This window comes from Ambystoma mexicanum, chromosome 2p, assembly GCF_040938575.1.
Source record: "Ambystoma mexicanum isolate Mex_15411 chromosome 2p, UKY_AmexF1_1, whole genome shotgun sequence".
NCBI classification, from domain to species: domain Eukaryota; kingdom Metazoa; phylum Chordata; class Amphibia; order Caudata; family Ambystomatidae; genus Ambystoma; species Ambystoma mexicanum.
This window is the reverse complement of record NC_090923.1, coordinates 1,042,814,276-1,042,840,132: the sequence shown is the minus strand read 5'-3', so window position 1 is coordinate 1,042,840,132 and position 25,857 is coordinate 1,042,814,276. Positions and strand designations below refer to the sequence as shown.

The following is a 25,857-nucleotide window of genomic DNA, read 5'->3' as shown; positions in this document are numbered from 1 at the left end:
TGTGCAATTTTCCCTCCATTTATGGACCCCCCACCCCCAAACCTTTTTCTTTGGTTTGGTTTTCCTATCCTGACTTTTTCCAGTGGATCCCAGCCTTTGGGGAAACTGACACGTCCTTCAGACTGTCAGTACTGGGAAACTATGTTTCTCTTAGTCTTTAACTGTGTTGCCATTCCTTGGTAACTTATTTACAGTGCACAATGTACCTTCCAGGTCCGTGTGCTGGGGTCTGTTTTTGTTTTATGGCCCTAGACACCCTCAAAGGGTTTTTTGGTGATTGTACGAGTGTGCCTTGGACAGACTGGTGGCAGCAGTTACTTTTTGTAATGTTTTACTTCTTTTTACTGAATCATATCATGTTTACCGCATTTGGTTTAAGGCTTTGGCCAGGTCCGAAAATGGCTGAGCCACAAAGGCTTTTGTTCTTTCCAATGCCCATTTTGTCCCTTGCCTTCACCCAGGTCGCATTACACAGGTTTTCCTTATTTGGGCATGCAGCCTCCCATGAAAACCGATCTCTTTCGTGGGCTTCTGCCTGTCATATGTGTGTGCCGAGGAAACAGGCTGCAACTGTCTGGTCCCAATCCCCACTATTGGTGCCAGGATGTCTGGAGTGCCTGAATGACTGAGACCACTGTGGATCATGATTGGTCCATGACTGGGATGCCTGCAAGAGAGCAGATTTTCGATTGGAAGTCCTCGACTTTGGTGCAAAGCAAATCTTGGATAAGAGAGGGGGTTCTGCATCCATTCCAGGTCGATCACCTGAGTTCTCACCGAACTACAGAAGGAGCCAAGTCTCCTGCACGAAGAAACAGTCTTGTGAAACTGCCGGAGACGTTTCGGAAGGTTTTGGCACCCTTCACCCTCTGCTGTCCCGTTGGACCCGTTTTCTTCTTCGATCAAGAAGGCCTGCCAAGGGGAACTACTCTTGGCCGCCCCCTGCTTACCATCTGAACAAGCTCCTTCGGAAGTGTTCCTGGGCCATCCAGCGAACTGCCCAGCTCAACCTCAGGTTATCCCGCGGAACTGCCTCTGTCTCAAGTGCAAACCCGAGACTTGGGACATCTCTTGCTTGTGGTCCTGTGCATTCTCCGGCCAAATTTCGCAGGCTTATCTCCTCTGCGTCCCAAATTAGGAGAGTGTGTAACACTGCCTGCACCTGTGATTCCTGTATCACTACGTGTTGGTGATGGTGGCTTTAGATCCCTTGCTGTTCTGCTCTCCTGTGCCCTGAAGCCTGCTGCACCTCTTCATACCTCCTTCGGGAGCTGTGGAAAGGCAACTGTCGCCTCACGGACGATCGTTCTCCTCCGCAGCCGCTGAGAGCCAGAGCACTGCAAAACTGCAGGATTCGAATCTACTAGAGGCCTCGACTAAACTGGCAACGTTTGGTCCGGATTGTGCCGAGGGTCGGTGAGTTCTTGCAACACTTACCGACGGCCCTTGGCATAACCGATCACTTTTACGCACGAGTATCCCTTAAAGGTTATTCGAACTTGGCTGAGTTAGCCTGCGCGCCCCAGCTATTCTTGCCATTTGAACACTTCTTTGCTGCCAGGGGCAGGGCCTACTCGAATAGTAGGAACCAATTCTTCATTGCTTTAATCCCCTTCCTGACTTGCTACAGCCCTTCCAAGAACACCCACTTTTTGCTTCACCTGCGTGATCGTGTGTTTTTACGCACAACTGTACTGTTGAGCTCAAGGCTCCACTCTTCTTAAGGCTAAACTCAAAAGTTAGGGAACGACTCTGAAGAATTACCTAATCTTATTACTGTGCTAATTCAACCCTCTCCTTACAGGTTGTGGCTGTATTTCATCACTGTATTACATTAGGAATTGTAATGTATATATATTGTATAGTACAAGGATTTTGTGTGATAAATGTTTTCGCATTACTAAAGTTACTTGTGTCTATTGGTCTGGCTGACAATAAATGTATACATATTTTTCATATAGACTTGTCTAAGAGTGATTTGTAGTTCATTGCTGCATGTGCTCATTGTCGGCTTCCGATCACAATCACCCCTCATGAGACTTAGTTTTGACCGCCTGCCAAGCTACCTAGATTGGTCTGGATTGTCGAGAAGGTTCCCTTGTTTCACTAAACCGAGGGTGGCCTCCTAAACTTCTGCTCACCAGGTCAGAGTTTAGAGATCCATTTTAACAGTTATCAACTGGATGCACTCTCCTTTTAAGTTAGTTACACTTCTCACACATTGCCACAAGAGGCTTGAGGGCTCTGGGTAACTGCATAGCTTGTTGACAAAAAACTCATAACCACACCACTTCTCCCCAACATTATTAACTAAGCTATGCCACTGACTAAAGAAAAGCAGTGTTACCTAATAAGCCCTAACTAGTGCAGTTGTGAATGTTGCCATGAAGTACTGAAATTGTGCATCTACTCTAAACATTCCCCAACATGACACTCCATCACCTATGCTAGTGAAGGCATTACCCATCGGCGGCCGTTGTGGTCGCCACTATTATCAGCACGTTCTCCCTTGATTATAGATCGCTCCCGATTGGCCTGTTTTCTTGTGTTGTTGTCTTGTGTTTTTGTTCAGCCCCATGATGCCTGTGTGTTTTCAAAACCCTATAAATGAATAAATAAAATAAAGCTTTGTCCACCTGAACCCGAGGTTCTGATGCCACACCATGGGCCATCAAATGGGGAGTGAGGTCCAATATTTGGGGAACTGGGTGGGATGTAATTGGGTCAGTGGGTGGGGCTGGAAGTGTTGCCACCAGGCAGTGACTCTTGCAGGTAGAGGGCGAACTGCAAGGTCACTTTGTGGACACAGGGTTTCATTACGAGTTTGACTGTAACTCGCCAGTGTTACTAGCGGGTTGCTGCCGAATCCGCTCCCAGGATGTCATGCAGCAGAAAATGTAAGTCCCCATTACCTTGGAGTCTCAAAGGACTCCACGGGAATGGGGACACGGAAGCACTGTCACTGTTGCTAACGGTGAGATCAGATCTGCAAGGAACAACGGCCCCTGCAAGCATACTTGTAGTCTGGCGGCCTGGAAAGGGTGCCAGTACGCTGCTACCAGCACCTTTATTTCCGGACTGCCAGGCTTGTAATGAGGCCCACAACAGACTCTCCTTTTCGGCACCGCAGCAGCGGAGTTACAGGGTGCATCCAATAAGAAAACAAGAGTGCCAAAGAAAGTAAACGTGTGAGAAGTAAAAGAAAGGTGACAAAAGAATGTCAAGAGACGAAATTAAAATGTGGTGTTTTAGTGACGTAAATAAAGTATACATGCCATTTCTCCCCATTTAGGCGGGAGACTCGATTTTCTATTAAAGATATTGCCCCTTTTTTTTTTACTTTCTCTCACCTAATATAATGAACTCCGCAGTGCAATCGTATGGGAAAATTCAATGTTGGCATGTATTGTATGATAAAGTTAGCGAGGGCTAATCGTGGAGTTTTAAATTCAGATGTACGATGTGTGCGTTATTTCAGGAGTGAGGTTGAGGTTGGGGGCGGTGAGGGAGCATGACGGGGGTTTAAAGTGATGTATAATCTTCCAGGAAAGAACCACTGTGGCTGTGATGTGTTTTACACGCTTTCTTCAATCTTGTGAGTTTTTAAGTCACCCTAGTTTACCTTTCTACCCTTCCGATTAAAGAAAATAACATCCTCTCCCGGCCAACCGGCATAGGACGTCGTTATTTTCTCTGGTTGTTATCCCCGCCTGCACCAACTTCCCCCCGCTCTGCTTCCTGCCTCCGCCCAGCGGAGCCCATCCCAGGATGTTACGTGTAGCCTTGCTCTGGAGCTGCCCGGCACAACCCGCCCACCTTATTTCCTCCATTGGCAGGGAGGAAGCAGCTCTGCCAGGCCCAGTGAGAGGCACCGAGCACATAGAAAGCAACAGCTGAGACCTAGGGGGTCTGACCATGGACAGTCAGGGCAGGAAGGTGATCGTCTGTGACAATGGAACTGGGGTAAGTGCGCAAAAAGCTGCTCGGAGTCCTCGCCTTGCTTAGTAATATCCTAGAGATGTACTCTAAAATGCAGAAGCAGGAAGTGGCTGCTGCCTGTGCTTTTGAAATCTGACTGCCACCACCACCCTGTTTGGTTTCCTCTCCTGTGCCTTTATCTAACGCTCTAGCTAATCCCCCCCCCCTCCCTCAACATAATATACCAGGTATATGTTTTAAAGTATTTCGTTTCTTTGTTTCGGTCTCTCTGCATGTTCCTCTATCTTCCGCGCTCAGACTCTGCCCGTCTCTCTCTCCATCACTTTCTTTCGTTGCTCCCTTTTCTTTCTTGCCTACGTGTTTGGGTCCCTTTCTGTCGCCATATGATGTACATGCCCAACGTTTACCATAGCAAATGTTCACCCTGTTTCCAACTGTTGATAGATTAGATGAGGAAACCGAGTCGCTGGGATGAAAAGCGATGTGTGCACACGATCAAACTGTTAGGCGAGCACTGGTGAAGGGTACGGCGCTGGCCGCAACCGCCCAATGTCTTACCACATTTAATAACAAATGTTACTCTTACGCCCGCTGACGGTTGTTGCTTACCTTTAGAATAAGGTAAGGCAGGGTGGAGCCACGCTAATTTTCGCGTGTTTACATGTGAATGAAAACTTGGAGAAACGGATGGTTGTTTTCTTTAATAAAACATATGATCCTGCCAGTTTAAGACCCTTTTTTAAAATAGCTCATAGGTTTTAAGCACCCACCCCCGCCATTTCTCTGTAATATCAGTTTTATAACACACTTTTTAAAAGCAGGTGTTGAAACATGTTCGTCCACCCATGATCTTGACACACACGTCTCCCATGCTATAACTCCAGACCACATAATCTTCCTAGTAATAATATCGACATGCACTTCATATTAGCATGGAATAAAAGGGACAAACGCACCCAATCCCATTATTTCCAACTGTAATAGGGCTGGAGTTAGAATAGTGGCTTAACCCGGTTCTACAGCAGTAGGTTTAGGCTGGGGAGTGACTCGCTGTTTTGACAGCTCTTTTCACGTTCAAAGTATGGTATTGGTTTAGGTCGCCTAGAAAGACGCGTTATTTGATGGGTTCGTCATAAAGAACAAAGCATTTGAATGTCTGGTAACTGCTAAATGAAATGACATTGTAAATAATCAATGCATTATGGATTAGGTTCATTTGGCAGAAACATTTGACGTACGTTTTTCCAATTTGCGGTAGTATGCACGTACCTCAGACTGCATTGTGTGCTATTACCAAAGCGAGGTCACAGATCTAGTGTGGTCTGGTGATCAGTAAAAAGAATAGTGGTTGCAAACGTGCAGTGCTCAAGCGCTCGCCTTTTTTGTTGAGAGTAGTTAAATCAGAATAAATAGCATAATAAATTAGACCCAGGCATGACCATCTCCCCATCTCCCCTCTCCCCCCTGACAAGGCTACAGTGCTGGCTCCGTGCGCGTTACTGGCCAATGGACAGGGTTGTTTGTAAAGTGTCAGATGCATAGATAATACTTCCTAAAAAGGTAGCACTGGGACGTTCCAAAGAGTTCCTCATCAGTGGCCTGGCCTTCGAGGCCTTCACTTTCTGCTCATTAACACGCTCCTTTTCTCCACTTTGTAGGAATTGTGGCATTTCTTACGTTCTTGAATGTAAAATGATTTGGAATATGTGATGGCAGTACCAAGTGTAAATCCACCTATAAAAAGGGGTTACGCTCCCAGTAATTTGACAGACAACAAAAAGAAGGCGAAAAAATGCTGCCCAATGTTGTATCAAAAAATGCAAGACAGACGTTTCTGGTTAAGAGTGAACGCAACAACGAGCTCTCAGGAGGATTTACAAACTAATGTAGAGAGATTGGGAAACTCGCATTGCTCACTTACACAGGCCTCCAGATGTTGCAATTTCCTAGGTCTTTCTTTTCCTGTTGAGGGTATAGAATCCCGTATTAAGGCAGCCTCTAATTCCAACGCCTGTGGTCCCAATGGGTAAAGTAATGCTATTATGAAGATCGACCTGCCGCTCTGGGCCTCTATCTTTTGTAGTTAATTGTATGCAAGAAATGGGTAAGATCTCTGGTGAGGCTCCATTAATATGGCAGTGATCGATCTATCGCAAGCTTTCTATACCATTAATGAGGACAGGCTGTGGGCTAAACTACGTGGATGGCATATCTCAGAAAATCTGCTGGCTATTTTGATGTGATCCACGTGAGTTCTTCAGTCCAGGTGAGGTTGAATAAGCTGGGACAGTTAACGGATGATTTAAAACCTCCCGTGGCGTGCGCCAAGTTTATGCACTCGCCCGTGCCTCTTTAACCTCTATCTGGCAGATATTCCTGTTTATTTAGAAGCCTCAGCCTTTTGTTCCGATTAAACTGGGAGATCTGAGTGTGTCCTATACATACATCATTCGTGCAGATCGTACACAGGTCGGCCTACTAAATTTGATAAATGCAATTGTGTTGTATACAAAGGAGAACAAACTAGTAATCCATAACAATAAAGCTGTTAAGCCCTTCAAATTCACATGGACTGTTGATGGGTCTCGTTGTATCTCTATCCTCTGAAATCAAATATCTAGGTATGTTTTTTTAGAGCCAACCTGAGGAAATCTGATGTTTATCTTAAACGGAGGCCCTAGTGGGTGTCTCTTAGCTTAAATGGTTGTATGAAAGGCATTGCAGATTAACTATCGGGCCAGTTCTAGACTACAATAAACAAACAAATCATGCTGTTGCTTCTATGCAGGCAGGAGATCTCATGTGTCACCAGACATAAATTGGAATTTAATTGAAGACTAATTTGCCGTAAGACCCTAGGGCTACCAACATGCGTCCCAATGGCCGCTTTGCGGTTTGAATTGGGCATGATTTCTTTAGTGGTCTGGTATCGATGGAGGGTTATGTCTTTCTTTGGCACGTTACTTAAGCCCTCTAGGGGTTCCCCATTTATACATCTCCAGGGAGAATTACTGGCAATGAATCTGCTGACTCCAATTGGGCGATTTTGTTGCTATGCATTTGATATCCCGCGTAAGATACAAGCGAGCATTCATTTACATATTGCAATGCATCTCCTGGTGAAGAAGCTGCTTTTTAGAGGAGATTGGATGAAACAATTAAAAAAAAGAGATATTATACTCTAGAAAAGCTTACCTGGATCGACACGCCAGTGAACATGCTACCAAATTATTTAGCACGTTTTCCCCATCCTTATTGGCGTCAGCAGTTCATGCGCTTCTGGGTGAATGCGCTTCTGACTGGTGAAATATGGGTTTTAGGTCAGGAATCACCCCAACTTGTGAAGCGTGTGACTTTCATCAGATCCCGGGCACGAGGCAGACTAGACGGCACTTGATTATCAAATGTAATGCCCTACAGGAGCTGAGACTTAAGTATTTTCACAGGTTTGTCAAAAACTGAGTGGTTACAAATGGAGAAGTTCTATAACTAGAGTGGTGGGAGGCCAGAAGGTGGGCTTGATCATGGCTATTTTGACATTTCTAGGTGCAGTGGGCATAGCTCATATTAAAGATACGTGGAATCCTCATGACTCCCGTATAAGGGGCACACACGCCTTTACGAAAGGGGAATTGAACGAACGTGTTGCTATACAAATAAAAAACTGAGATGAGGTAACGATGGACACCAAGCCCAACTGCCAGGTTGACAGGGCTCATTTACTTACCTACTTATTTGGAGTGATTTGTTTGGTAAGAGTGGTTATACATTGGACATTAGCTAAAATTTGGTTTGCCTTTAATTTTAAGTGCTGGATTTATTTTATTTGCATGATACTGTGTTTAATTTATTGTTTTAGAACTTAATTCATTTAAGAGTTTATAGTGTTTTGTGAATCTTTCTACAGTATGAATCATGAATGATGATTTTATTTTTTTAACTTTTGGTTTTATTAGCATTTATTCAAAACAATAAAAATAGCCTCCGGAACAGCTCTGTTACACTTCATGCATTATCAAACAAATGTTGAGCATGTCCTGCCCCCCCTCCCTAACCTGATCGCCTCCAACTGGGGATTCCGTGAACTTGAACCGCTATAACTTGACGGTAGGCATTATGCTATGGCACTAAGACTTTGAAAAAGAGCTTCTTTGCTGGTGCTCGAGAACTTGCTAGGAAATGACTCTTATGATGGTCTATAGTTTGATCCCTTTGTGCTGGATAGTGGATCTCCCCTTCTCTTCTCCCCGCCTGACTCTTCTGTCCCTTCCCATTTTCGGTGTCCTCCTTTCCTGTTTCAGGTCCATCCAGACATCCTCACCTCAATGTACTTCCCATCCCCATGATTGTCTCACCCCGTCCCAGTTCGATTGACTGGTGCTCGAATCATTGTTGACCATTGCAGTCAATTTGTCCATGAGGAAAATGTTCTTCAGCTTCCTTTGCCACTCCTCTTTAGTCAGGGCTGTCTGGCTCTTCCATTTCTGTGCTAGGGCCACCCTCCCCGCCCTTAGCATCTGTATATGTCAGTCCCTCGGGGGCAAACCTAGTATCAATGTCAATGTCAGTGGGTCCTGTGGGAGCTCGTCCCCGGTGACCTCTGCAATCCATCCCCTCATATCTTCCCAGTACCTTTTCCAATCAGCAGACAGTGCCACCACATGTGTTCCCTCGTTCCCCCCTGGCCACATCCCCTCTGACATTTCGGCGAAACCCCCAGGAACATCTTTGATAGTTTTAGTGGGTCCCTATGACATCCATGTATGATTTTTAAACTATGCTCCATGTCTACTGTAAATAGGTTCCCATGGAAGGCTATTTTGAAAAGCTTGTCCCATACTCTTCCGGGAGGACTTCCCCTGCCATGCCATTCCAGTAACTTTGGTACCCTCTCCTCTGTGAGATTGTTGGTATTCAATATCCTGTACATTTTTAGACACCATCCCCTTCCTTGAGGTGGCAGTCTAACATTTTCTCGAAGGGAGTCAGTGATCTCCTGAGTTTTTGCCCCCAGGTCTGCTCACATAGGATGCCCTTCAGCCTGAGATATTTGAAAATAGAGATTGTCTCCTGACCCAGTGCCTCTTTCATCTCCTCATATGATGGGAAGTCTCTCTCTCTGAACAATTGTCCCGCATGAATGAATTATTAATGTATGCAAATGTTTGATCCATTTTATGTAAGGCCAACTTGTTTGGTCAATTCATACATTAAAAAAAGTGCATGTCCAGTTAGTAAGGGGCTGCCACTGAATCAGAACGTGAGTGCAGCCAGCATGTGTGTCAGATGTGTGGGGTGCCCCCCTCGACACTGCTGGTGCGCTGCCAGCAGACGGGAGCTCTGCAGATGCAAACTCAGAATCTCCCGCACCCCCAGTGGGTGAGCATCACCAACCTGTGAGGGTGTGCGTGCCAAAGAGCGGTGGCAGGGGGCAACATCCGCATTAATGCACAGATACCTTCGTTGCCACTTCTACCCAGATGTGTGAACAGTTGTTTACCAGAGAGTATCGGTGCCATCCCTCCCAGCGCACACACCCTAAAAACGTGCAGTTAACATCTTAGCTGGAATGACTGCCACTGCGTCTCATCGGAGGGCGAGATGTGCCCCCTCCCAGATGTTTATGAATTTTAAATTCGTCTGGAGAAAAAAAGAATCCACAAGCAACTTTAAGGGGGGCGGGTGTCGTCTTTCAAAGCTGCACGAATAACCCAAGAAAATAGGCCTTTGTCCAGAAACTCAACGCTGTGTCGGAATGTGTCTGTTGGCTTTTCTCACTGTGGTCAAAACCACCACGAATTCCTCTCCTTCCGCCTGAGCGAGACGCAGAAAGCTGCCGCGCTGCTTATAGTCTCTGTATTTTGAATTCTCGCGGACACCTTTCAACCTTATCTCAAGAATTGACTGGTCTAGAAATTGGACCCTGGTTGGCCTTCTTGGGTTGAGGGTTGTCCTGTGGACTATCCTCCTGAGTTTGGAATCGAAAGCTGCTCCAGGGATTGTTGTTTGCAATGTGTGGGAGAAATATAACGCGTATGTACTGTGCGCGCATCTAAAGGTTTTGCCTGTTAGCCAAAATCACTGTTTATTGCCTTAATGGCGCTCATTTTATCATCATTTGGCGGGTGAAAGACAATGTGTCATTCCTGGTTAAGAGCAACCGTTTTATCGTTGAAACACGTTTTATTTTGCAACTCCTGTTTTAATGTGGCAGGCTGGAGAAGTGTCCACGTGTTGTGGCTGGACTGTCTCCGAGTGCTGGCCTGGCGCGCACTAGTACATGAAGTACAGTACAGCTCTGTCCACGCGGCTTTCAGCCTGCTAATGTCCTCTTACGAGGAAACTGATGCCTGTCTTGGAATTGCTTTTTGGACTGGGTTAAAACGGTGACCAACATCAGTTTATTTTAAGACTTGTACGTGGCTCAGGAAGTGGAGAGCTGTGAGTCAGTAGCTGATGGCCCTTTAGGCTTGCTTAGCAGTTTTTCTGGTAACCCTCTCTGCTGGACGTTTAGTGGGGTGGCTGAGCCGGCTAAAGTGCCTGCTACAGAGATTCTCATCTGTTTAACTTGCAGTTCACAGATCCAAGTTGTTGTTCATCATACTTCGGTTGAGGAAATTGTCACCAAAAAAGTCCCTCTGCCAGAGCTGACAGATGATTGCCAGCGCTGCAGAGGCACTTTCTTACGAATAGTTGAGTTGATGCGAGCCGTTAGACACAGTTCCTTCCGCATGCAATATTGGGAGGTTTTGGTGGGCGTTCCAAGGTCACTTAAGAAGGAACTGATACACACTCAAAGGGAACTCGTCATAGGACCACACTGTCACCCTCTAGCCCACAGTGCTCAGTGTATGTATGGCCTGTAGACCATGGGAGAATTTAAGGTTTGAGGGATGCTCCTGGAATTGCAGAATCGGGCCGAGCAGTTGTGAACCCCCTTGCACAATACCACCGGAGATGCTTCAAACTTTTGCTCCCATCGTTGAGTGGGCTTTGTTGGGGATGCTTTCTGGGTTCAAAATAAAAGTAGTTATCTGTGCCGAAGAAAAACATTTAGTGTATCCGTGTGGCTCTTCAGCGACATAATGCTTTCTGTGAGTTGCAGCTTGCTTCCAGTGAAATATGCAAATTACACTATTTCACGACTGGCGCGTGGCGATGTAGATTTGTCTAGTTGCAGGTAGCTGTTCTTCCAGGCTTCTTGCTCCGGTGCTTTAGAACAGTAGCTGCCTGTATGATGGCTGGCCAGGTTTTATTTTGGGGTATGTTGTGTTGCTTGCGACACCCATTAGCCAAAAGCATTGCATTGAGTGCAGAATAGGGACAAACTGCATATAAGGAGGATCACACAGCATGTAGGTGTTTTTTGCCCAGCAATGTCTGCCCATGGCCATGCTAATCCCTATGGCCATTCCCACCCAGTTTCTACAGCTCCCTTTAATCAAGCCTTACCATCAGTGCTTTAAGTGGGCTGGGGTGAGCCTGGGCCGTGCCCCGGCAGTCTCCAAAAAGTGGAGCTGAGCCGGGGCCCTCCGTTCCCACCACAACATTGGCGGGACACATTATTGTGTCCGCCATTACAGGCAAGCTGACAGAAGTGCCAGCCAGCCACTGTAACGTCCTCTGGTGACAACTCGCGTGAGGTGTCCTCAGAGGAAGTCCCCCACACCCAAAATGAGGGACTGGGAGTGTTTTTTCAAAGCAGTCTTCTGAGAGTTAATGAGCCTTTAATGCGAGGGCAACCTCACCTTACCGTTACCCGACATCACTGTTGCCGGGATATATCAGCCACTGGTGGTACGTTCCCATTCCCATGAAGTCCCATAGGAATGGGAACACTGAAGCACCAGCACTGTTTTTAACGGTGCTGTTGCTTCAGTGAAAAACCTGCCTCTAGGGGCCTGAACTACCGGCAGGTTAGGCCTGCCGTTTGTTCAGTGCCCCTACCGGCATTTTCGAAGTAACCTTATTTGGAAATAAAGGTGCTGGTGTTTACCGGCACCTTGTTTCCGGACCAGGCACTCGTAATGAGGCCCAATGACTTAATTGGATTTGTAAACCCGCTAGTTGTGTAATACACATTTCTTAACCAGGTCTACCTTCAGCCACTTTGTTTAAGCACTATGAGCGTTCTTCACGGAAGTCCTGTTAAAAACCAGCATAGCATTGGCAAAGCCAGTAGTTTTTGACTGGTGTATAAGTATTAGGCATTTGCCAGACACTGCTATTAGATGCCCAGGTACTTGCATCATTTTGCACCTCCTACCATCAATGGCCAGTTAATGCCACGACGACTGTCCTTGGCAAATGCCTTTTCCATGCATACACAAAAGCCCAAACTGTTGGCACTGCCAATGCTTTTTCTCCTTTATGGAAAGTATCTGAGGACTCGTATCACCTGACTTAGGTGAGAATGTGAAAACCTGCTTTAACTGAATGTACCTGTGAGTGTAATCTGAGTCAGTGAATTGTTGTTGTGGTAATTCCAAGCACGAAAGCGGGCCTGCAACGCTTGGCTCGTCAGATATTTTGGAATACAACTCCCATCATCTCCCACCAGCATAGTTGTAGTCCAAGGCATTTGTAAAGCCACAGGTTGCAGACCCCCGTCTCATTCCGTTCATTAATTTGAACTTCCCAACGTACTGGCTTGCCTGACGCATGTTTAGGGTTTGAAATTTGCCTTTCTCAAAATCTGAGCAGACAGTAAAGTTGACTTGCATACATAGTTGGAAAAGGGTTAACTGTAAAACAAATGTAAGGGATAGGAGGCCCCCCCTCCTTCCGTTAAGATGGCTTTGAAAAGAAATGACACTTAAGCTACGTTTTCTTTCTAACACTATTTTTACATCCACCCCATTTAAGGTGCTAGTTTTGACATTTATTGAGGTTCTCACCTGGTTCCCGCTTTTGGCAACAAATACTCTGAAGTAGATGCGCAATAGCCAATTTATGGGTTACCTCGGGCTGAGGATTACTGGGGCAGAGCAATCTGCAAAGCGGTGCATCTCCTGCACTGTGCCACCCATTGGTTCAGGCTGGCGGAGAAACATGGTGGCCTGTCCACCAATACCCTCCAACTTTGGTGCTACCGTGTCTCTGACAGGAGTAGGAGTGTAAGTAGGGAAGTTGGCGTATTCTCCTCCCACCCACTGTTGGTGGCCTAATTGGACATGTGATAGCAGGATGCACTGCACACATGCCCCTTGCATGGGCGTGAGTGCTTTGAGACTTGGGCAATGGTGCAGAGGGGATTCAGTAAATGTATTCAGTTGGGCGTTGGTGGGCGTTTTGCTGCTGCTGCATGATGGAGAGTGGATGTTGGCGGTTGGAGGACAAATGCTGATGGGTCATTATGCACCCTTGCATAAGGTGGAATGGAACGGGTTTGGCTACGGCTCAGCCGCCGGAGTCAACCCTCTTCTGTCTCAGGCTGGAGTTTGGGGGGAGTGGTGTGCATTGGCTGGATGTGGCACTGCCTGAGTTTGGATGTTGACCCTTATTTGGCTTCTTGCCTTCCTTATATATTTCTTCTTTGCTTACCCTTTTTACAACTGTTTAATTTATTTTTCACATAAGTAAACTTGGGAATTTTGCCCTTGGGCAGCCTATTTATCTAGACCTTTTAAAAGACACGGCCCATCCATTAGCATGATCCTGGTCAACTATGCCCAGAGGATGCTTGGGATAGCCGGAGCCCTTCATGCATCCAGACTTTACATTGATAATGAAGCAATCGCCACCTACTGCCTGCTTTCACAACTTCTCGTGCTCTCCTCTAGATTTTACTTCAGCACATTTCTCCTTCTGTTATCTCGCCATTTTCTGGTCGGTGCATTTAAGTAGAGACCGGTCCCGATATCCCTGGGCAGGATTTAATGCTCGGACAAGATTTACACGCTTTGAGGCTACTACGGTGGTGTGATGTCGCTATAGGAAAAAACCTAATAGTCGCTAGTCTTAAAAAAAAAAAAAGAAACTACATTACTTCTAAGTAGAGGAAGATTTAGGGGCCCACAGAGTTCACACACAGCTCTTAAACCTGGGAGTCTTGTCAAAGTTCTGTTAACTTTGTAGTCAAAACCATCAGTCCAATCTTTTAAAGTTTGGCCATGTCTGCCATCAGAGTTGGACTTGCCTTTATTTTTTGTTTGCTAGCATTGGGCCTTGTGGGTGAGTGGCTTTCTCCAAGGTTCCTATTAGTTTTTCATCCCTTTTTTAATTCGGGCTATTGGATGTCGCTTGCGATACCTATAAGCTGAAACTATTGTATTAAAGATGGGGAGGAATGGCATATGAGGAGGGACACCCAGCCTGTCGGTGTTGTTTGGTTATGTTGAATACAAACCAACGAGACCCCTTCAATCAAGCAACGAAATCCGCCTGGAACTCAAACCATTGGTTTACAATTGGGGTCTGTTCTGACATGTGATATTTCAGGGGAGCTACTAATTGGTTATAGTAGACCTTATAAAATTTTTTTGTGTCTCAAAAAAATATACAAAAACGCAATAAATGTGAAGATGTACAATGAGAAATTCAGACAAGAATAGATATGATTCGGACAGCTTTTTAAATTTATTTTGCTGTTTGATGCATTTAGTCGTCATGCAAAATTAGTATTCAAAAAGAGAGGTATTTGTAAAGATAACAGACAAAAATGCAACTAAATTCTTCACAAATACTTGAGTGTACAGGGAGGTTAATTCTCAGTCTTAGCCTAACCCTAACACAGTTATAACAAGGTAAATTGCAAAATAAAGTTGAAAGAAAAAAACACAAAATAGCTCTATAAAGAGCACTGTGTAACCACCACCTTTTGTGATAAGCGATTAATGTGTATTTAATACAAGACAATCCAAACAGAAGCAAAAGATGCGAGAACTTTTTGTTGTCTATAGCCAGGCTGAAGGGTGACCTCATACATGGTCGACGTCTAGAAGTGGATCAAAAAAAGGTGTTGGGACCAGGAGAAATCTAAGTGTTGGTCCTGAGGACGTTTCGGCTGAATGCCTTCATCTAGGGCCTGGTAGGTCTCCCTAAGGTAGAGATATAAGGACACTATTAGTGTCTGAATTGTGGGTTAAAAACTGTTTAAAAGACACAATGCAGAGTCTGTTCCAAAACTTTGGTACACCTCAAACAAATAGGGCTACAAGGAAGTAAAAAAGGGGGACTGACCTTTAGGGGCTGCAATGCTGCATGTAATTGGAGGTAGCTGGTGGCCCCACAGTAGAAGAATGGGGCTTATTTTTGAACAGTAGCTGCAAGCTGTGAAAGACTACCGGGGAAAAGGGGAACAATATAGGGTAAGATGCCAGTTGTGGAAATACAGAACTGGAACATGGCTGGCACTAAAAATAGGCGGGCTCTCACCTTGATAAATGGCTTTCGTGTGAAAGATCACATGAGGTAAGCGGGATGCCGGTGGGGCAGCTATGTAGTGTCCCATGCGTTTTTAAGTCTTGGGCTGTTGAAAAAAACGAGAAATAAGTGCCCGTTTTTTAAGATAGTAAAATTAAGATACAACGTTGGGTGCAGGGATAGGGGGACTGTTCACCTGGAGTCCGAGTCTCAAGTTCTCTGCTGGTTGGCGAGCGTTGTCTCGCCTGTGGCTTGCGAGTGAAGCGCCGCGTTCACAAGAGAGAAAGCACCATGAAAAAAGCCGAACTAAATACGGCTGTGTTGGGAAAGCGCATGCGCGTCTCACGTAGTGTTCCCTGTATTGCCCAGCGATTGCGCATGTCTGTGCGCGCGCTCCTGTAGTGGTTCCAAATGAGCCTGCTAAAGTGAAATGCTAATCACTAACTCCTGCGCGTGTGGCACCGGTGTCTCCATTGCCTTGCGAGCATGAAATGGAGGGAGCGTAGCCCCATAACTAATGTGGGCTATTGCGAAATGTGTAATGGTAATGTATTAACTCTGAAGAATATAAAACGGAGTGCTACAGAAAACAGTGTGGTACTGTGAGCCCTAAAATTGGGGCTGTAGTATTGGATGGTATCTAGAAAGGATAATGGTATATGCTTAAAATGAAAAGGTAAAGAGGTTTATTGTGGGATAATAATATAATTATCTGTAAAAGCGAGTGGGGTCCATCTCGTTCAGGCCATTAGTGATGCTTTTGAGTTTAAAAATCCACCATGCTTCTTTATGGTTGAGAGAGTTAATAGCGTTGCTTATGTTAGGTACTAAGTCTGCTATCCACCACAGGATATCGTCTGGGCCATGATGATTTTCAATGAAGTGTTGTACCAAGGGGGCATTGGCAGATTTGCAGCGGATGCGGGATCTGTGTTCACCTATCCTTTTGTGGCTTTGGCGAGTTGTTTGCCCCACGTAACGGAGACCACAAGGACATTCAATGATATAAATCACGTTAGCTGTTTTGCAGTTAGAGAACTGTCTGAGTTCCCAGTCTTTTCCACCAATTTTGAATGAAGACATTTTTCTAGTGAAGCGGCATGCTGTGCAGGTACCACAGGGGTGGTGCCCCCTTATTTCCCGCATGTTCCAGAGCGTGGATCTTTGAGACTTCTTCTCCAGTCTGGCGTGTGATAGAATGTCCTTAAGGTTCTTCGATCTTTTGAGCGCCATTCTTGGTGTCTTTTCTTCTGGCAAACTTAGTTGTACTAGGGGCCAGAATTTTTTCAGTATCCTTTTAAGTTTGGTCGTATCAGGGCCAAAAGTGGAGACGAATGTGAGAGTGTTTTCCTGATCCGGATTGTTTGGTTTAGGTGTTAGCAGACTTTCCCTGGGCGTATATTTTGCTCTTTTTATCGTCCGTCTGATAAGTTTTCTTGGGTATCCCCGTTCTAATAGTTTGCTTTGTAGTTTTGTGGCATTTACTTGGAAAGCGTCCATCTCTGTACAGTTGCGCCTAAGTCTCAAAAATTGACCGTATGGGAGATTGTCCCTTAGGTTTTTTGGGTGATGGCTATTGTAGTGGAGTAGGGTATTTCTCTCAGTTTCCTTTGTGAAAAGATCACATTGTAGAATGCCATTCTTGACTAAGATGGTAAGGTCCAGAAAATTAATGGCTGTATTGCTTTTTTGCATGGTGAATTTGATCTCTGTGGTCTGAGCATTGATCCACTCAAAAAATGAGGTGAGGCTGTTTTCATTTCCATTCCATATCAGGATGACATCGTCGATGTACCTATACCACGAGAAGATTTTATCCAGGAAAGGGTTAGAGATGTCAATGACGTGTTGCTTTTCAAATTCTGCCATAAAAATAATGGCTAAACTGGGGGCAAATGCTGCTCCCATAGCGGTTCCACTTGTTTGAAGATAGTATTCGTCATCAAAGGCAAAAAAATTATTGGTTAACGCAATCTCAAGCAGTTCCACTATAAAGTTGGTGGGCACTCTTTTCTGGGTCATAAAGTGGGTTAAGTGATGACGGATGCACTCTACCGCTGCTTCTTGTGGGATGTTGGTATAGAGGCTAACTACGTCCATGGTTACTAGGATCTCTTGTTCGCTGTTGAATTGGCGTCCTTCAAATTTAGAGATAGTTGACATGGTGTCTCTAAGGTACGTGGGTGTTTGCTGGCTTAGAGGCTTCAGAAAGTAGTCTATGAATTTACAGATAGGTTCTAGAATTGAACCGCAACCTGACACAATTGGTCTGCCTGGAGGGTTATGGCTGTCTTTGTGGAGTTTGGGAAGGGCATAAAAAGCTGGTATTCTGTTTTCAGACGTATTGAGAAAGATTTCTTCCCGCTCCGTGATCCACTCCTGCTCTAGGCCGAATCTAGTTGTTTCCTGGATTTTTTGTTTTATAACAGCCGAGGGGTCTTTCCTTAGTTTTTTATAGTTGCCTTCTGTATTTAATAGTTGCATCACCATACCCTTGTATTGCGTGATGTTCTGAATAACAATTCCTCCACCTTTATCAGCTGTTTTTATAATCAAATTCTTGTTTTCCGCTAAGGTTGTTAAAGCCTTGCGTTCACCAGTGGTCAAGTTCTGTCTCATCTGTTGAGAATTTGTTTGCAGTTTTCTAATTTCCTTTGTTATACATTTTTCAAAAGTGAGCAAGGAACTAGGAACTTCATTTTCCATGGGGTTGAATGTGGATTTAATTCTGAATCCTGTGTCATCTTTTTCTGGACGGGGGTCTTTATCCATGAAGTAAACTTTCCTTCTAATGCTTCTAAAGAAATTGGATAATTCAGTATCCAGTTTGAACCAATCTGTGTGTTCTGTAGGTACAAACGATAGTCCTTTGGTGAGGACGGAGGTTTCTTCTTTTGAAAGTACATATCCTGATAAGTTGAAAATGGGTATTTGAGTTAAAACCTGCGGTTGGTTCTCCTCCTCTGGTTGCGTTGTCCCCACTGGGGGAAATTGAGAAACGGCATTGCCTGTGGATGTGGAGGAGGCCCCCAGTATGCGCCTCTGGGGGCCATTTGTCCTAAAAAAGGCATCTGGTTCGGAGGTTGTCTATTGTCCTTGTTGAACTCAAACCATACCATTAAAAAAAACTTGGAGGCACCTCCTTCTACCACTTAGCCGCAAAAACCTGGAACAACATCCTAAAAGAAATAAGAAACACTGAAGATCACCTAAAATTCAGGAAATCACTAAAAACCTGGCTCTACAACACCACAGATTAAACCAGGAAACCAAAACTGAAAAGGGATGACTAAACCAAAAGACACGGACATCCCGGACCTGAGAGAGTAACGCCCACGGCACCTGGACGGGTAACACCGGCTAGACTGGAACAAAGGCGATCCGCACGGAGACTAAGTCAACTGCCCCAGACAATCCCACCAACACTTTCGCCCGCCCCTTAATTAACTACCGTCAGGTACCATATGGGTGTGGAATTATCGAGATATTGGCAATCGCCCCACTACCTGAGAGGTTGTCATTGGCAGGTGCAATGGCCACAGGAGTATGAATGGAAGATAAGGGGAGCTATGAGAGAGTATGTCAGAGGCGGGGGCTAGAGGAGTAAGGAACTTGTAGGCCAGTCAGACCCAGTTCAGGACAGAGCCGCAACAGGGGAGACTACGCAAACAGAGCGCATCATAGAGACGCAAACTAACCAACCCCTACTAACTATTTCCCTTTCTGCATACACCTCTCAAACTCCAAACCAAACGCAACCAAAACCTACAGCAAAACAAACCGCACAAACTTCACTACACTGCAACAACAAAACAAAAACACACAAAGCCTTGCACAACAGTACACAACAACTACCGGCCGCAAACACCCCAGGCCCAGCCAACGGACCCACCGGGCTGTGGCAGCCAACAGCACATCACTGCCCTCGTGCACTTTTCCTGCTTCCTCCCACTAACTCAACCTCCTCACCCGTTTCAGAGCCAACAGAGCGCCAAGGGACCACTCTGGTGGTGATACTGCGCGTTACAAATGTCCTTTAACATTAACATGTGCCCACCCATTGACTGGCCATGGCCATTGTAATCCCTATGGCCATTCCCACCCAGTTCCTTACCCTCACCGTTCAAAAGACCTCCACATGGGAACTCGTTGAGCTTGCTTTAATCGAGCCTTATCAAACTTGGCACTCAAGTGCCTGTCATTTTTTTTCCAAAGCAAGTTAATTCCTTAATTGGAGTTATAAACCTGCTACTGTTTTACCAGGTCTGCCTTCAGCCACTCGATTGTATAAGCACTGAGTGTGTCCGGCACTGAAAGCTTGTTAAAAACAAGCTTTGGGAAAGCCAACAGTTTTGGCTTGTGTGTAAGTATTGGGCGTTTGCCAGGCACTGCTATTAGATGCCCAGGGACTGCGCGCCATTTTGCATCTGCTATCAACAATGACCAGTTAATACCGCTACGGCAGTGCCTGGCAAATGCCTTTCCAACGGCTACACAAACGCCCATACTGTTGGCATTGCCAATGCACTTTTTCAGTGATTTTGCCAATCGACCACTACGTTACAGATCGCAGGAAATTAAGTTAGGAGGGCGATTCTTCACAAACTAGTAAATGCACCCCTTGTGGATTAGGATATGCAACACCACAGTAAGGGCAGTGGCTCCATCCAAAGCGTTGAGAACCATCAATGATGCGAATGTCCAGTGTAATTAATGCAGCTCTTGATCGCCCTGTTTCTAACTGCTCCCAGCTTTGTCCGGTGAGATCCTTGCTTGGCAAGCTCGATTCAGTTCGCAACAGTGAACGAATGCTGACTGCCCCAAATGAAACCAGGTATTTGTTATTTGGCAGATCGGCTTCAACTAATGTAAATTGTTTGCTCAGTATCGCATATTTTTGTTAAATTGGGAAAGGCAGCTTTAGCATCTAGCCACGCTGTCTTTTGCTTCTACGTGGGAGGGTCACATGTCCTCGCTGATTTTCCTCAAGGGGCCAGGACTGGTTTTTGAGGTGAGTACGGGTAGCTTCTCTGCTTCCCCAGCTCGCTTGCTGGAGCCGCCTCTCGGACGCATACCTGCCGAGCGCCGTGCAGGTTGGTGCACGCTTCTCCAGGAGCGTGCTAGGAATGCGGCTTGGCGAGCGGGGGTGGGGGCAGGGTGTGCTCCTTGGACTCTTTGGGATGGACTTTGTACGAGCCGGTTCCGATACGGGGGTGGGGTACGATACGATTGTCGTGCTCCAGATGTGCGCTGCCTCTTGTTAGAATTTAATTTATTTATTTGTTAACAATCTGGAATCGGTGCACCATGCTTGTATATCAGCAGACTGTCGTCGCTCGAAAGTAAACCTCTGCGTTTTTCAAAGTCCTGCACCTCCAGCAACACCTGAATGTAAACGGTAATGGGGTGCTAATGCTTCCGTGGCCTCGATTTGCCATTGGTGCCCAGGTCGGTCTACACACTGCCCTTGTTTGGGCCTTGTGCTGCAGCTTCCAGGGTTACCCGGAAGTTGGCCATCTAACTTGACATCTTACTGAATCTTTTACCTCGTGTCTCGTGAGATCTAAGGGGCCCCTCGAACAACCCTCGCTGTGTGCACTTGTTGCCGCTGCCGTGTGTCAATTAGGAGGCGAATCCCGACACGTGGGGGTCTGCTACCCTGCAGAAATCTAAAGTAAGATTGGTAAGCAGGAGCTAAAAGCAGAGCTGAGCATGGTGTGCCACTTGAGTGCTACCTCCAGTCCTACACATAAGGGGTGGTGTATCGGCCACTTTTACGCCCTAAAAGTAGGCAAATACTCGCACAAAATTAAAATGGGCAGTAAAAATACACTCAACGAAAAATGGGAATCCGACACTTGGAACATTGACCCTGCTTTTACCCACCCAAGTCCATTGGATGTATTTGGACTCCTAGTGCACATAGTAACACGAGGAGAAACTTTTGTTACTGCCTGATTGGAAGAAGTAAACATGTATCCTTTTAATGTGCATAACTAACCAGATGCAAAAATAATTATTACAGAAACTTTTCCGTTTTCCAGTTAAAGCATACTTTTGCTTGCTTATAATATATTCCGATTGGGAATTGAAATTACATGTTTACTTCTTTTTAAAAAAAATAACAATCATTCTCCCAATGAAAAAAAATAGGGAGTAAAATAATCTCACTTCCTAATCTTATTTGGAGCGCTGGCTACCTACCCCACGACCCAGGTTCAAATCCCCAGTAGGGAAGAAGTTACTAAATACATAAGTAAAGGTGTCCATCACTGCCATCCTGGAAAGGTGCTCCGGGGTAAATAAAGTAAGAGGGATCATTTTTTTTTTTTTTTTTTTTTATTTCCCCAGAAAGTAGGGGAACGTCATACACTTTAGTTTACGCCCACTTTGATCTCTTCCCCTTATACTTTAAATATCATATAGGCGGGTCCTAATATTTATTTATAGATCGTGCCACATGCACAGACTTACATTCCTATAGGTGTCTGTTCAGCATCAGTTGGCTTGGGTAACCAAAACTAGCTCCTAGTAGATGATCAAGGTAACCATGCTCTTCTAGGCCACAAACTCCCAGCTGCCCTCAATTTCGAATCCTCGGCTTTATCAACTGACAAGCGACTGAATGGTTCACTCTCAACTTGAGTGGCATTCTGTCCTCACTTGACAACATTTCAGGGCGTCTTCTACATGGCTGCCGGGCCATGGCTACAACTCTACATTACAAAGGAAAGTCTGGTCTCCTGCCAGATGTCTGCTCCAGAATACATCACAAAGAAGCCTGGGTAAGGGATACCCTTTTGGTGTGTTCTGAAAGTCTTTTATTTGCCCTTCCGTTAATACCTTTCACCAGGCAGCCCTTTGATCTGGCAAGACATTGAAACAGGACTCCTATTAGCCCCTCTCTGATAGACCCAGATTAATGTGGTACCCAGTTCCTGCTGAGCTTGTAGGCCTCTAAACTGTGGAGACTTGCAACAGACCCATCACCACCTTTGCCATGCCTGGCTTTGCAGTGCTTAAGTCGAGCACTGGGACGGTTTTGGAAGGTCTTTTCAAATTGGTGGATTTTATTGGAATGCTTTAACCAGAATTCTAGGATGCCTTAGGAATCCCAAATTTTCTTAAATACGGGTTTCATATTCTGCCATCTGCATCAAACCTAGGAGTTCAGCTGGCAGCTCTTCAAGCCCTGAGGGAGGTCTCGGCTATGGTGACTTAAATAGAACTAGCAGGCCAATTGCTGAAGAGCGTCACGCTGTAATGTCTTTCAAGACCGACACCACAGCTATCCTGGAACATGCAACTACTCTAAAACTCTAAAGAACAACTTCCATTACAGCCTTTGCGGGGAGTGAATGGGAGATTGCCTTACCCTTTTTTGTTGGCAAACGCCACTTTTCTTGTTGCCGTCTTCTGAACTCCAGACTGGGTGAATTGGGAGCTTTTATGTATTCGAGTTTTTCAGCTTACTTTAAATCACTCCAGTTCGGTTTGCATTGCAGTCACGCCCAGACTTCATTCCCGACAGCTTCATCTTTCCTCGTAAATGCAAATTAGTCTTCTCTCTGAACCCATCCATGCCAGAAGGGCACAGACTGTCTTGTCTGTAGGGGAGCTGTGGATGTTTTTCCGGAACAAGCAACGGGTCAGAGTTTTCGTATATGATTGTGTCCTTCGAAAAGGGACAGAAAAGTGAAATTGTCTAAGACCGCATTGGCTATTTGTATTAGATCAGCTACATGGGGCAGCCACTGTCCTACTGCCTTCATGTACCTTGCTAAATCCAGAGGGGGCATGGCAAAGTCATGGGTAGAATGTTATGACCTATCTCATGGACACCTACGAGGCAGCAACATGGTCTTCCTCTGTATGTTTATGGCCCATTACAGGATGCAGCTGGCACATGTCAGCACTATGCAGTTGTCCACAGGGGCTTTTGCAGATGTATACTGAATACATACAAAACACGATAATTTAATGAATAAATCCAATTGTGCAGTATTTCTATTAGTAATAGATTTTGGGATTGTTTGGTGGGTTGCTGCTAGGTCAATCTCCTCTAAAAAAGGACTGGAATGAGGAAGCTAGATGTGGGGGCAATGCCCAGATTATTTAAATTAATCCAAGCATCTCCGTCTTCTCAACCCTTCCCATTGTGCTTGCAAAAATAACACCTCCTAAGTCCTGGTGTGGGGGCTATGTAGCCCAGGAAAGTCTGTCTTATCACGGCGCCTTGTCCGGGAAGCTTCAGAGTGATCTCGGAGATCTAGTCCTAGAACCACAAGACTCGGGAGTGTGATGATACACCATTGTCCTCCCAACAAAGCCTAATTCCCAGTACATACATGCACTCCGGGGATGGTGAACCTACTTCTATTAAGCTCGGGGGCAGTAGATTTTATTTCCCACACGGCATGCAATGCACAACCTGGAGTTGGATCTGTGTGTGGGACTGTGGATTCCAGGTGAGCCACCTGGAGATTGCATAGGGTGAAAAGGCAAACCCCGATTGCACGTCCTGTGCATGCAGAATGAGTTTTGCACATTTCGTATGGCGGAAGGGATCCCTGCAGGGAAATCTGGGGCATAGCCTAGTTCTAACCCTAGAGTGAACGACCATTCGAGGCACTGAGTGCAGTCGCGGGGTCCTACTTTTGTAATCCCGTTTCCCACAAACTCATGGACATTGCATACCGATAGTACTGTGCCCAGCGTAGATGCGGATTCAGATAGCGAAGTTTCCCACATAAATGAGCAGACGAGAACGATGAAGCCATGAAACGCAGACGTCTCTAACATCTGGAGTCCAAATGGCCGCTGGGCCTCATGTAAGCTCTCGAAACGGCAGACCTGCAGCAACTGTGACACATTTCATGTTTTAATTAAGCAACCAGACCAATCTGACAAGTCTCCACAGTGGAGGAAGGACACAAACCAATCAGAAGAGTCCTTCTACAGAGAATGACAGAGGACTGTAAACAGGCCACACCAAGGCAGAGCTAGGAAAGCAGTCCTCTGTAAGCCAATGGACCAGACGGCACGAGAATGGCACCAACTCGGAACGCTGCACAGAATGCTGAATCCTAAAGGCACACTGGCAGTCATAAGCCATTGATTCCTGGGCAGGCTGGCCAGACTGCCAATTCTGGAAGTGGTACCGTCCTAGGAACTTGAAATATGAAGGGACTGACACCGGTTAAGAATAAGAAGGGCACACTGCCCATTGTGACTAAACAGCAGCACTATGTCACTGGAACAGAAAGAAGTGGTCCAGGCTTTAACTTCCTGGCTGGATTACAAATGGCGAGATGGCCCTGTAACCCTGTGCAGGCAACGTAAGGCAAGTAGCAGTTGGGCGCTTTATCTTTGGGCTTGAGAAACAAATGGTGATCAGGGCACTCACTGTATGATCATGAAGGATAATCATGTCAAAGAAGCGGGCTGGGCATTAAATCCCTGTTACTGTAATGTTGAGAAAAAAGTTGCCTTGTACTGTACCCATGAGACTGTGTTAAAAGTAAGAGAACTGGCGTGAGACCAGCATCCCTGCTCGGGAGTGAAAATCGATATAGTTGAACCAATCCTAATGCCATTTAGTTAGATAATTCCTAGATCGGTTCACCTTGCTCAGCTGGAGAGGAAACATCATACTGTCAGTTCAGCCAGCACTTGGTCTCTTTGGTAACATTGGCGTTGACGACACCACCACTGGGTTTTTAACCCTTCAAGATGGTGGCTGGTTGGTACGCTCTGTAGAAACTCTGGCAGTGTTTCAGCTTATTCCAAAATGGTGCCCGGGAATCGCTTCGACTCAGAGGACAGGCATATAATGCAGCACAAAAGTGAGCGCCTTGCGTCAATTCAATTCTTTAAGCACTGACGCCATTTCATAGCCCTTTCTGCTTGTGTCCTCTACGCCTTCCCTCCCGTTTCGGCTTGCGCTGTGCTCTGGGCCTCTGCTCTCTGCTCAGTGCCGGCTTCTGCCTTCTCCTGTTCAGCTTCTATGCCCCTTCTTGCTATTCTGCCACTCGTTCGCTATTGCTGGCAGTGCTCTGCCCGCCTACTTCCTGGCTCTTAATTTACCGCTCCCCTGACATCCTCTGGCGCTCTACCTTCTGAGCGGTTTATGCTCATTTTCCATCGAAGGCTGTACCTTGGATTTTGTCATACTTGATCCACCCGGGGAACCTTTAAGCAACACCAGCGCTACAGCGTCTACGGACAAGAGTTTTCCCCTTGGTCTTGGCCCATTAAGCACCCATTGTTGCCCTGTTCCTTTAGGTCTCAGAGAAGGCTTTGTGGACTCTGTTGCTTCACACGTCAGATGATTCATAACAAAACTCGCGGCTTGCTCAGGTCAGTCCAAACACCTAATCGTTATACATAGGCCCTCAAGGCCTTTCTCTATATCCCTGCCCTTTTTTCAGGACAGAAAACTGAAGAACACAAATGGACTAACTTTCAGGGAGAATGCATTGACCTTAAGTCTTCAGAGGAGCTGTGGACCTAGGTTAATGGGAAGTAGAGTACAGAAGTAAGACTGGCAGAAGT

General features: G+C 45.8%; 1 protein-coding gene across 1 annotated transcript in view; it reads left to right on the top strand.

Moving 5' to 3' along the window:
- Window positions 1-3,765: 3,765 nt before the first annotated feature.
- Window positions 3,766-25,857, top strand: part of LOC138567074 (actin-related protein 2-like) — a 193,600-nt gene continuing 171,508 nt past the window's right edge. Inside the window, exon 1 of the mRNA XM_069644926.1 lies at window positions 3,766-3,963. Within this exon, the coding sequence (XP_069501027.1) occupies window positions 3,916-3,963 (48 nt within the window). The 5' untranslated portion in view covers window positions 3,766-3,915. The remainder of the gene's footprint in view (window positions 3,964-25,857) is intronic.